We start from the raw sequence: 11,392 nt of genomic DNA on the forward strand, positions 1-11,392 counted from the left end.
TTCTGCATGGAGCACTGGGTGTTATGCACAAACAATGAATCATGGAACACTACATCTAAAACTAATGATGTAATGTATGGGGATTAACATAAGAATAAAAAAAAAAGAATTGCCGGTAATAATGAAAATTTGTAAACATTTTAAAATAACCAGTAAGCATAGAAGATTCAATAAATGGTGATCTATCAGTGCCCATTTTCTGTGGCCATTAAAAAATTATGTTACTGAAAATATTGAAGGAAATGATTTTGTAGATTGCTGCTTTCTGAAGAGAAAAAAGCAAGATAGTCTGATCCAAATTCTGTTAGCTATGGATGTATACACACACTCACATACATTAACACCAATCATAGATCAGTATTTTAAGAAACCTCAGTTCTAGATAATGGGGTTTATGGGAGATTTTTATTTTCTTACGACTTTTTGAAAGTGTTTTTCCATATTTACCCAAGTGACTGTGTTATTTTTACAGTTCCCAGAAGAAACTGAAGGGTGAATGCTTTTCTGAGGAAGGGCAAAACCCCTGAACCTTTTCCATCAGGGGCCCTTTGGTTGGCTGTAGTGAGGAGGTTACCAGATTTCCAAGTCTGGCTGCAGATTTATAAACCCCATTGCTAATTTTTAGTTCCCCACCATGATTGTCAGGCCCTGGGGATTGATTCAGACTAACTGGTTGCATGCGAGATTAATTAGTAAACCGGAAGTCTCTGTGTTAATTTATGAAGAAGAATATTCATGACTTGAAAACAAATATGGGTCCTTTATGTATTTACTGACCATCTTCCTTGTACCAGGCACTCTCTGAGTGGAGAGGTCTTTCAAGGTCCAAATACCAGTGTCTAGTGTTGCCTGGTAAGAACAGAATCAAGCACTAGGTTCAGGACTTTTTTAAAGACCTGTATCTAGCCAACTGTGGCAACCTGAATGGTCTTGTCTCTGCTCAGGAGCTTTCTCTGCCTACGAAATCAAAACGAGTCACCGTGAATCAGGGTTCCCTCTCCTTCATGCTTAAAACACACGTTGTCACACTCATCTTCCCCAATTCATGTTTTTTGTCCTAGACTTCTCTCAGTTTATAGTTGTCATGACAACTAAGCTCCTGGCCCATTTTCCTAAAAGGCTCCAGCATTGTGTTTCCTGATTTATTTCCCTCTGTGGATTAATTTAGAGGTTGCCCTCCTAGGGGCTCCAGGGTGAGAGCTTACAGGGAGAAGTCAGGTAGCTCCTTCCAGGCACTTGTAACATGAGCTCTCTGGGGAGACTTCCCTCTGGACAGCTGACCTCACGAGCTCCCTGTGGACCTCTCCGTCTCAGAGGCCAGCCTTCTCTAACTTTGTCCCTTGATTTGGAGACCTTCCTTTGACCTCAGATTTTGATATCTATCTACTATTTGCAGATGGTTTTGAGACCTCTACCCCTAGACATTTTTATTCATAATGCAGACAGTAATGGGTTTTGATGTGCTTGTCTAGCCAGCTGATTATTAGAGATGCAATAACCAGGACCCAGATAGGAAGCCAGTTTAAATTATTAATAGAGATAGTTTACAATGGTCAGAGGACTTCTAATGGGAGGAAATGATCCTGTAAAATCAGTGGCAAATTTTAAGAGTAACATATTTTTATTGCAGAACATTCAACGGTACAGAAGTATTTAAAGTAAAAAGTGAACATCCTGCCTGTTTATCCAAGCCCATCTGCTCCCACAGTTGATGTTTCCTTCTAAACTAGTTTACAACACACACACCCCCACATATGGTTTTGTTTGTTTGTCTGTGGGATTGCATATTGTTGATGTTTTTAATAGGACTGTAGTATACATCCTTTTCTGAAACTTGCTCTATATTCACTTAACAATTTAACCCATACATCTAGACTATCAGGATTCACATCCCAGCTTTTGCCACTCAGTGGCTGCCTCTCTGAACCTCAGTTTCTTTATCTGTAAAATGGGGATAACGGTGGCACCTATTTCATGGGGTCGATGTGAGGAGTAAATAGCTTAGATCACGGCCTGATGTATTCTATACACACTCAGTGAGTGTGAACTCGTAGTATCATCTCAGTCTTCTCAGTGGATATATAGCATTTCATTATATGGTAGACTGGGATTTTTTTTTAGTTTGACTCTTCGTCCTTGATAGCGCCTAGATTTCACTTGCCACAAGTCTTACCACAAGACACCTGCTATTGCACTAGGGCTTACAAAGGTAGTGCCCAGCTCTGGGCAAGACATCCACTCTGGTGAGTGAATTCCAGCTACAGCCAGCTCCAGGGCATGGGAATCTCTGGTGAGAGGTGGAAGATGGGGTCCGAGGTGAGGATAGAAGGTTTATGCATGTTTGTGTTCCCAGCAAATCGCCATCGCTCGGGAGGGCGACCTGCTGACCAAGGAGCGATTGTGCTGTGGCCTGTCCATGTTTGAGGTCATCCTGACACGCATTCGGAGCTACCTGCAGGACCCCATCTGGCGGGGCCCACCACCCACCAATGGAGTCATGCACGTCGACGAGTGCGTGGAGTTCCACCGGCTCTGGAGTGCCATGCAGTTCGTCTACTGCATCCCCGTGGGGACCAACGAGTTCACAGCTGAGTGAGTACCCCAGGGAAGGGTGGGTCACCGCCCCACTTGCATGTCTCCCCCCAACAAGAGTCTCCAGGCTACCAGGGCTCAACTAGAAAGAGGGCAGGGGTGGGCTGTCCAACAGCCGTTTCTGGAATACCTATGATGTGCGAGGTACTGGACAGACACCAATGCTGAGCAGAAGTAGATGGTTTCTGGCCTCATACAGCAAAGGCGGGAAGGGTGACAGTTACCTGAGAAGTGAGCTGAGTGGGTTATTGGAGTGTAAATCACACAGTAGAACTGAGCCTTGCATGTTGCCTGGGATTCAACTCTTAGAGGGGCGGGGGGCACATTCCAGGAAAGGCAACGAGTGGTTGGAGGCAGAGAGGGAGTGTGTGCATTGGGACTTAGGACCCCACAGGGCCTGGTCTTTCCAAGACCGGAAGCTGCTCCAATTGGGCAGGCAGGAGGGAGCCCTGGGGAGGTTTTGGCATTGAGAACCCCAGCCTCCACCTCACCCCTCACAAAACTGCAGGGTTCGTAGAACAGGGTGAGGCCTCCTCAGTAGAGGGTCATGCCCTAACCTGTGCACGTGAGCCTGGCTTGTGAGGCCTCTACTCCTGAAAACCAGGAAGCCTCCGAGAGGAACCCAGTCCTGTCGTCAGAGAAGACAGAAGCAGATTCCAGTTCTTCCTTCCCTCGCCCAGCTACACATTGAGACCAGAGTAGGGAAGAAGGCAGACAAGGTCTGCCCTGCAGGAGCCGAGAGCTCTTGAGAACAAGGCCAGAGAAGGCTTCCCTGAGGAAGTCGTGTTGGGACTGGGCTGGGATGCGCAAGCTGTTTTCAGAGCAGCTGCTGGGCCTGCACTTCTAGCCGGAGTGATGAGGAAGCGGGGAAGCTTGCCCACTCGGCTGCAGCTGCTGCTTGAGGATAAGAAAAACAGCAGAGAGATGACCCCACAGCCTCTGGATGTGCCCAGGATGTTGCTGAGTGCTGGTGGCTTGCGGCTGAGCTTCGCCAGACCCAGAGCCCCGGCAGCCTCCACTCGCCGGCCCCCCCACTCGCTCGTCCCCCCACTCGCTGGCCCCGTGCGCACGCGGGCCCCCACGCGCCAGCCACCACTCGCCGGCCCCCACACGCTGGCCGCAGAGGCCCCTCCACACACCACGCCCCATCCCCGCTTGTCCCCGCCCGTCCCCGCCCTCTGGGGCTACAGCCACCACCTGGTCTTCTGGTTTAAAATGGTCCTTCCCTTCACAAGCATTTGCCGGCTCCTTGAGGAGACCGAGTCTCATCCGAATTCTCATCAGCCGCAGAAGTCTCAAGGACTGGTTGAATTTTTTCCCTGCAAATTTATCTTCTTTCTCTTAACTCAGTGGCTGACAGGCTGACACCTCCTTGTGGCTAGAGGGACTTGAGCCATAGTCCCTGGAACAAATGAACGTACGCTCACCTCTTCCCTTGCACCCACTTTACAGATTAAGAGGACTGACCCAGGGACTGGCTTGCTCGCTCTCTGTACTCCTGGCCCAAGATGAGGGCTGTCCCCACCACCCTCCCCTGCCCCTCACTTCAGCTGCTTCCTCTCCCCACCCCCAGGCAATGTTTTGGTGACGGTCTGAACTGGGCCGGCTGCTCCATCATCGTCCTGCTGGGCCAGCAGCGTCGCTTCGACCTGTTTGACTTCTGTTACCACCTGCTGAAAGTCCAGAGGCAGGACGGGAAGGATGAGGTCATTAAGAATGTGGTAAGCAGCCAAGGGCTGGGGCCTGGGAAGTAGGGCCAGGCCTGACAAGCCGGCTTTCATCTGAAAAGGAGGGCGAGCTGCTTATGGAGGCCAAGTCCCCGCACCACGGGTAGGTACAACGATGCTCAGCGGCCGGGGACCTTCTGGTCGGAAGCCATGAGTCACTTGCTCATAACCTGCTGGGATGAATCAGGTCACCCTGCAGGGCTGGGCCGAGCTCCAGACCTGAATTACCCCTTCCCCGTGCCGGTCAGACGGCCGATGCCGGCCCCTCGTGCACACACACTCTCACCGAACGTGGGAGTCACGCAGGCGCGGGGCTGGGAGGAGGCTGGTCGTGGCCATCGACATTGGGCCGGGGGGGCGGCGGGGAGGGGTGGCCAGAGAAGGCTTCCGGGGGAGGTAGCGCTTGGGCCGAGTCCAGAATGACCACCAGCCAATAACTGGTGAAAAATGGGGCGCAGGGTGGGGAGGATGTTCCAGACAGAAGGAACAGCTAGCTGTAGCAAAGGCACAGGGACCTGAAGGTGTGTGGCTACAACAAAGAGTGGGTCTCTAGGGCAGCTGAAAGGAGGAGGAAGCAGGAGCTACCCCATAAAGGGTTTTTTGTTTGTTCGTTTGTTTGTCTTGCCATTGTGGTGGAATAGACATAAAGGTAAAAGTTGCCATTTTAACCATCGTTAAGTGTATGGTGTGGGGGCGTTGGGTACACTCCCACTGTCAGGCTGCCCTCACCACCATCCACCTCCAGAACGTTCTCAGCTTCCCAGAGGGAAACACTGTGCTCACTGGGGAGACAGAACTCCCCAGTCTCCCCTCCCCCAAGCCTCTGGCAACCACCCTTCCACTTTCTGTCTCTAGAGTTGACTAGCACCTCATATAAGAGGAGTCCTACAGTATTTATCCCTTGATGACTGGCTTATTTCACTTAGCATAATGTGTTTAAAATGGTCCTTCCCTTCACAAGCATTTGCCGGCTCCTTGAGGAGATCGAGTCTCATCCGAATTCTCATCAGCCGCAGAAGTCTCAAGGACTGGTTGAATTTTTGCCCTGCAAATTTATCTTCTTTCTCTTAACTCAGGCCACCATGTGGTAGCTTGTATCAGAATTGTCTTCCTTTTTAAGGCTGAATAATGTTCCATGGTATGTATATACCACATTATATTTACCCATTCTTCCTTCAGTGAACACTTGAGTTGCTTCCACTTTTTGGCTACTGTGAATATGCTGCTGGGATCATGCGTGTATAGATATTTGTTCAGGTCCCTGCTTTCATTTCTTTTGAGTAGCTACCTACAAGTGGAATTGCTGGATCATGTGCTAATTCTGTTTTTAATGTTTGAGGAACTGCCATACTCTTTTCATTTTACATCCTTGCCAGCAATGTGCAAGGGTTCCAGTTTTTCCACAGGCTTCCTAGCATTTGTTCTCTGGGGTTTTTGGTAATAGCCACCGTAATGGATGTGAAATGCTATCTCATTCTGGTTTTGAGTCCCATTTCACTAATGATTAGTGATGTTGAGCATCTTTTCACATACTGTTTGGCTATTTGTCTATCTTCTTTGGAGACAGGTCTATTCAAGTCCTTTGTTCACTTTGTAATTGGATTGTTTTGTTGTTGTTGAGGTGTAGGAGTTCTTTATATATTCTGGATATTAATCCCTTACCTGATATTTGAGTTGTAGATATTTTCTCCCATCCCATGGGTTGCCTTTTCAATCTGTCGATAGTGTCTTTTGATGCAGACAAGTTTTTAATTTTGATGTGGTCCAATTTATGTTTTCTTTTATTGTGCTTTTGGTACCACATCTAAGAAATCATTGCCAAATTCAATGTCATGAAGATTTTCCTCTGTGATTTCCCCTAAGAGTTTTATAGTTTTAGATCCTATGTTTAGGTCTTTAAACCATTTTAAAGTTTTTGTTTTTGTTGTTGTTTTGGGGGGCGGTTTTTGGTATATTATATAAGGTAAGGATCCAGCCTCATTCTTTTGCATGTGGATATCCATTTTCCCCAGGGTTGGAGTTAATGTCAAGCATGAAATCATCCAGAATACCTGGCTTGCTAAAATGTAACACAGAGGCCGCTGGGGGTGATGGAAGGTTTTGGAGAAGGGTGCGGGCCTTCGGAATGCCAAGGCCCTCGTGACCACTCTGCGGTGGGAGTGCCTCGGGGAGTTGTCTTCCCCCAAACTTCCTCAGCACAAACAGCCGCCCTGTGATCTAAGAGACGTATGCATTGTCCCCTAGGCTATGTTTAGCAGAACTCGTAGAACACGCAGATTAGCATATCGTATCTTTCCTGTAAACAGATCCTCCTAGTTCCAGTAAGACCCCTTGTCACACATCACGTGCTTGAGAGACAATGCTAAGGATATGATTATCCTGAAGGACCAATAAAAGCGGGAGCAAAGAAGGGCAAAGGGTCTTCGTCTCTGAGCATTGACCCCCTTGCCTTCTCCTCTATTTCACAACAACTTTTGGAGTCATCTTTCATCCATCGGTACAGGGATTGTGGGCCGTTCCCGGCATCCCAGCACCATTTATTGAGAACACCATCCTTTCTCCATTGAATGGTTTGGGCACCCTTGTTAAAAATCATTTGACCACATGTGGAAGAGTTTATTTCTGGGCTGTCAATTCCAGTGATCTATATAGGCCTGTCTTCATGCCAGTGCCATACTGTTTTGATTATTGTAGCCTGGTAGTAAATTTTGAAACTCACAAAGGGTTTTATGGCCAAGTTAATTAACATTTGGTTGCTAAGCTCTGGAAATCCATAGAAGGCCTGTAAGCAAGAGAGTGACATCATTGATGCATCGGGACCCCAGACCCCAACTTCACTGCATTTTCTTGCTCTTGCTTTTTATTTCTCTGTCCCCTCCTCCTGCCCCTAACCTGCACGTCCCTGTCCTTCCACAGCCCCTGAAGAAGATGGCAGACAGAATTCGGAAGTACCAGATCTTGAACAATGAGGTTTTTGCCATCCTGAACAAGTACATGAAGTCCGTGGAGACGGACAGTTCCACGGTAGAGCATGTGCGTTGCTTCCAGCCACCCATCCACCAGTCCCTGGCCACCACCTGCTAGGTGGAAGGGCCTGCAGACCCTTGACCTGGATGAGAAGAAGCAGCAGGAGAGAGAAAGCCATGGCCAGCCTGCAACAGGGTCCGACTGGACAGCATATGGGATAAGCCTGAAGCAAACAAGAACCTCCCCAAACACATCTACACCTCCCGAGGGCTGGGCCTGTGCATGCTCTCCCATGACATCTCCATGGTGGTTGTTCCATAGCGTCAATGAAAAAAAAAAAAAAAAATGAAAAGAAACAGGGCAGTATGTGCTTTTTCTTTTCTTTTTTCCCCTCAGCCGTGCTAAGAGCCCTAGTTTCACCCCTTCTCCACCTCACAGCCCCACCCCACATCCGTGGTTGCCTCTCAAGACCTCCTCCCAGATGGTGACCTCCTACCCAGTGCCCACGTGCCACCCCAGGAGTGAAGTCTCAGAGAAGGAGACAAGAGCGGGGTGGTATCCCGAGATAACAGCCCAGCCTGACAGGCGTGTTTCCACTTCCTGGCTTCTTCACCTCCTCTGGCTCCCTCCCCCGCATTTTCCAGGCAGCATCTCCTCCTCCTCTGGATGCCGGAGATTCTACCACCAACAGTGCTTGTGGACAAGATGCTGAGAGCCAGGGGAAACAGAAGACAAGGTTCCTGGTACTGGCACCGTGATAGATGGTGTTGGCTCTGGCCTTCCCTGGACTCCCCAAAACCACACTCCCCTCTCAGGGCGCTCCTAGAGAGAAATCAGAAATGCATTCACAACCATGTCTCACTGACTGGAATTTGGGTAGAAAGATGGTCAGGCCTGCTGTGCGGAAGCAGTATTTATTGACATAGCCAGGAATTCCGTAGCCCCGAAAGCTGTGGGACCATCTCAGCTTGATGATGATGTGGTTCCTTTATTCATTCAGCAAATACTGTGAGCAGCAAGGTGCACAGGGCCGAGGACAGTGGGAACACCCCACTGAACAAGTCAGGCACGTACTGCCCACACCAGTAGCCGGTGGCCAAATTAGGGACCACTTCTCTGCACAGACTCTCTCATCAAGGAAAACTCCCACGAGAAAGAAAATGTTAAGGGGTTATTTCAACAGAAGCCCAAAACATATTGGGGTCAGGGGGGTGAGGAATATAAATAGCACTTGTCAATGAGTTTTTAATACGTGGATACACTCCCAGAAAAGGAGTCCTGTTTTAGTGAATCGGGACTTTCATTGTCGTAGAAGCTGAAAGATTCTTAGGAAATTTATCTTTTGCTCTCAACATCCTCAGTGTTCCTTAACCTAGATTTTGAGTCATGGAGCATATCTCGCAGGGGCCTGTCTACCTGCATTTCTCCAACTGAACCAAAAGTCTTTGCAGAATCTCCCACCGAGCATGGGGAGACTGTTTAGAAGGATGGAAGCCTTTGGGAATGAATGTCTCATTAAAGAGCACCTCTTCTTCAAAGGGAACCTGTGACCCTGAGCTTGTAAGAAAATGTAAAGTGAGACATTTGATATCTCTCCCCCAATCCAGGGAAGAAAAGAAAAGAGAGAAAATAGAAACAACAACAATGATCCCCTCCCTCAGGGCGGATGAATGCAAATGGTTACCATTAATCAGATGGCCCGTTTTAATCCATTGGAAAGAGAAAAAACAATCCATAGCAAGAGGTTTGTGTGATACACTCTGCTCACCAGGGAGGAGAGAGGTGGGGCTTACCAAGTGTGGTCCAGAGGCCTCCATCAGGACGTCCTGAAGTTAGCCACATTTGGTGCAGATTTCTGGGCCCTCCCCCAAACCAGTTAAGTCTGCATCTCTGGGAGTCAGGTAGGGAAATCTGTACCTTCCACAAGCTCTCTGAGCTGTTCTGTTGCCCATGGAAATCTGAGGACCACTGAGAGGGTCTCTCCATCGCTAACCTGGGCTCTGAGCTCCCTCTGAGCCATGAAAGAAAATATTTGTAGGGTAGGAAAACAATTCAGGGTGGAAGCTGGCAGATCCTGTCTGGAGATGCCGCTTCCTATTCTGATTTTTTGTTGTTGTTGTTTATTCCTCTTGATGACCATAGATGTGTCCCAAAGGCAGAAGGGAGAGGCTACACCACATGGTAGGACACGCCTTCCAAACCCACGTAAAAATCTCTAAGCTCCAGAGTCTTCTGAATCTTCGTCCTGTCTGAGGACAGTGGGTCTTTCAGATAGGTGACCAGCTATTAAGTCCTAGAGTTTATTCCAGATCCTTGCCCACTGCTTTTGTGGAGATTTGGATCATCCATTTGATGGGATTGCTATTTCAGCAAGCTTCCCCTCGGTCCTGCCTCTGTAACCCTGAATTTGACCCCTGGGTGGAATCCTATTATCTTCAAGAGATTTGACCCTGGTAAATTGAGGTCTTCACCTTAAGGAGAGACATTTCACTTCCCTAGCTCGCTGGCACATTTATTTATGAATACCAAACAGGTTTAATATTCTTTCCTCCCTGGTATTCCTGCCTCCTTTTGATTTGATTTTTTGTGTGTGTCTAAGAACCAGGAAAAAAAAAAATCTTAGGTTTTAAAAAGTTTAAAAAAAAAATTCTGTTCCAGAAACTGTCAAATGTACCATATTTGTATTAAGAGTTGTTGGGGATTTTTGTACAATGAATTTACATTTATTTATGGTGACTTATATTTACGCTTGTGATCAAATAATGATGTTAAATTCTTAAATCATATTTGCTATGCAGCTGAAAATGATATTTTGCTTTGTATTTTGGGGTACCTGTGTTGAGTTGATAAACATTTCCATCTCCATTAAAACTGCTTCCAAACTAGCATCTTGGCCGTGATTCCTGGTCCTCCCCTGGGGCTCGTTGATCTGTGGAAGGCCGTGTGAACACTGATAACTAAGGAAGCATCCTGAAGAGAATGGAAGGAGATAGGGTAGAGCAGGTCCGTGCATCCTAAACTAATGGCTTGTTGTGCTTTCTCGCTGGGGCATTACCTTTACCAATTGATTGACACTGGACGAGATTCAGGCAGTAGCTCTGAGTGATTCCTAGTCTCAGAGGGAGGATGGGAACCAGTATTTAATGAGATCTGATGTACGCAGGCCCCAGGCTAAATCCCATTCCCCCCTTCTGTTGTATCAGCTGCAATCACTTTATATGTTATTTCCCACCTTCAAGAGAGAGGCTCTGTGGTGTATTTATTTTCACACAGTAAGCGATGATTCTGATTTGAACCCAGTTTCAAAGCCTGAGCTTTTGCTCGCACACTGTAACGAACTGATCAGCCAGGCCAGACCCCGAAACTAGACTTAGGGCCACTGGACTTTTCAGGGCTTTGGGTGAGTAAGATGGAGCAGAGCCTGGTATCAGGAGGAGGCCCAGCATGGCGGCAGGGAAGTTTCCAGGCTGACGGTACCTCTCACCCTCATCAGAAAGGATGACACCAGAAGAACACGAGAAGGTTGTATTTAAAACAAGCACCAGGGCTTGGAGTCTCACATTTTACGCAGCAGCAAGTTTCCCAAAGACCATCCACAAAGATGAGTCCTAGGGCATTAGTGACTCCCCTTGGCTGTGGCCTTGGGCAGCCAGCCCTATCATCTCTCAGGGCCTTGGTTCCCTCTTCCTCAAGTGGGACATAATAATCTGAGGTCCCTTCCAGCCCTACTACCCTGATCGTTGGTAATGTGCCAGCGGGGTACTTTGAGGGCCTGACTACTTCACAGACTTGAAAGCTTTTCCAGCTATGTGTCACCACCTCCAGGGAGCCTTATCATGACAGGTTGTATATTTGAGCTGCTGTAGTTGGGGTGCAGTTGGTATTAGCCCTGAGAGATGCTCAGTGAAAAGAGGGTTCCGTGGTCACATGGGTTTGGGGAATGCCTCCCTGCTCTTTCCCTTCTTGAAGATCTGTAGCACTCTGAGTCCTGCAGCACTAACCAGCCTGGAATGGCGCCCCATCACCTAGTGGCCATGACTTCGGAAACCCCTTTCTCTGCAGCACTACTTATCCTCTCATGGAACATGCTTTGAAAAATACTGGGC

The 11,392-nt window shown here is 48.0% G+C and overlaps 1 protein-coding gene across 5 annotated transcripts in view; it reads left to right on the forward strand.

Moving 5' to 3' along the window:
- CYFIP2 (cytoplasmic FMR1 interacting protein 2) overlaps positions 1 to 10,172 on the forward strand; it is a 129,413-nt gene extending 119,241 nt beyond the window's left edge. For all 5 annotated transcript variants that reach the window (XM_035013178.1, XM_035013169.1, XM_035013162.1 and 2 more), the window contains 3 exons: positions 2,354 to 2,592; positions 4,166 to 4,313; positions 7,236 to 10,172. In XM_035013178.1, coding sequence (XP_034869069.1) covers positions 2,354 to 2,592; positions 4,166 to 4,313; positions 7,236 to 7,403 — 555 coding nt within the window. In that variant the 3' untranslated portion in view covers positions 7,404 to 10,172. The remainder of the gene's footprint in view (positions 1 to 2,353; positions 2,593 to 4,165; positions 4,314 to 7,235) is intronic.
- The last annotated feature ends 1,220 nt before the right edge of the window (positions 10,173 to 11,392 follow it).

Source organism: Mirounga leonina, unplaced genomic scaffold (genome assembly GCF_011800145.1).
Source record: "Mirounga leonina isolate KUSES-001 unplaced genomic scaffold, KU_Mleo_1.0 Mir_104, whole genome shotgun sequence".
Lineage (NCBI taxonomy): Eukaryota > Metazoa > Chordata > Mammalia > Carnivora > Phocidae > Mirounga > Mirounga leonina.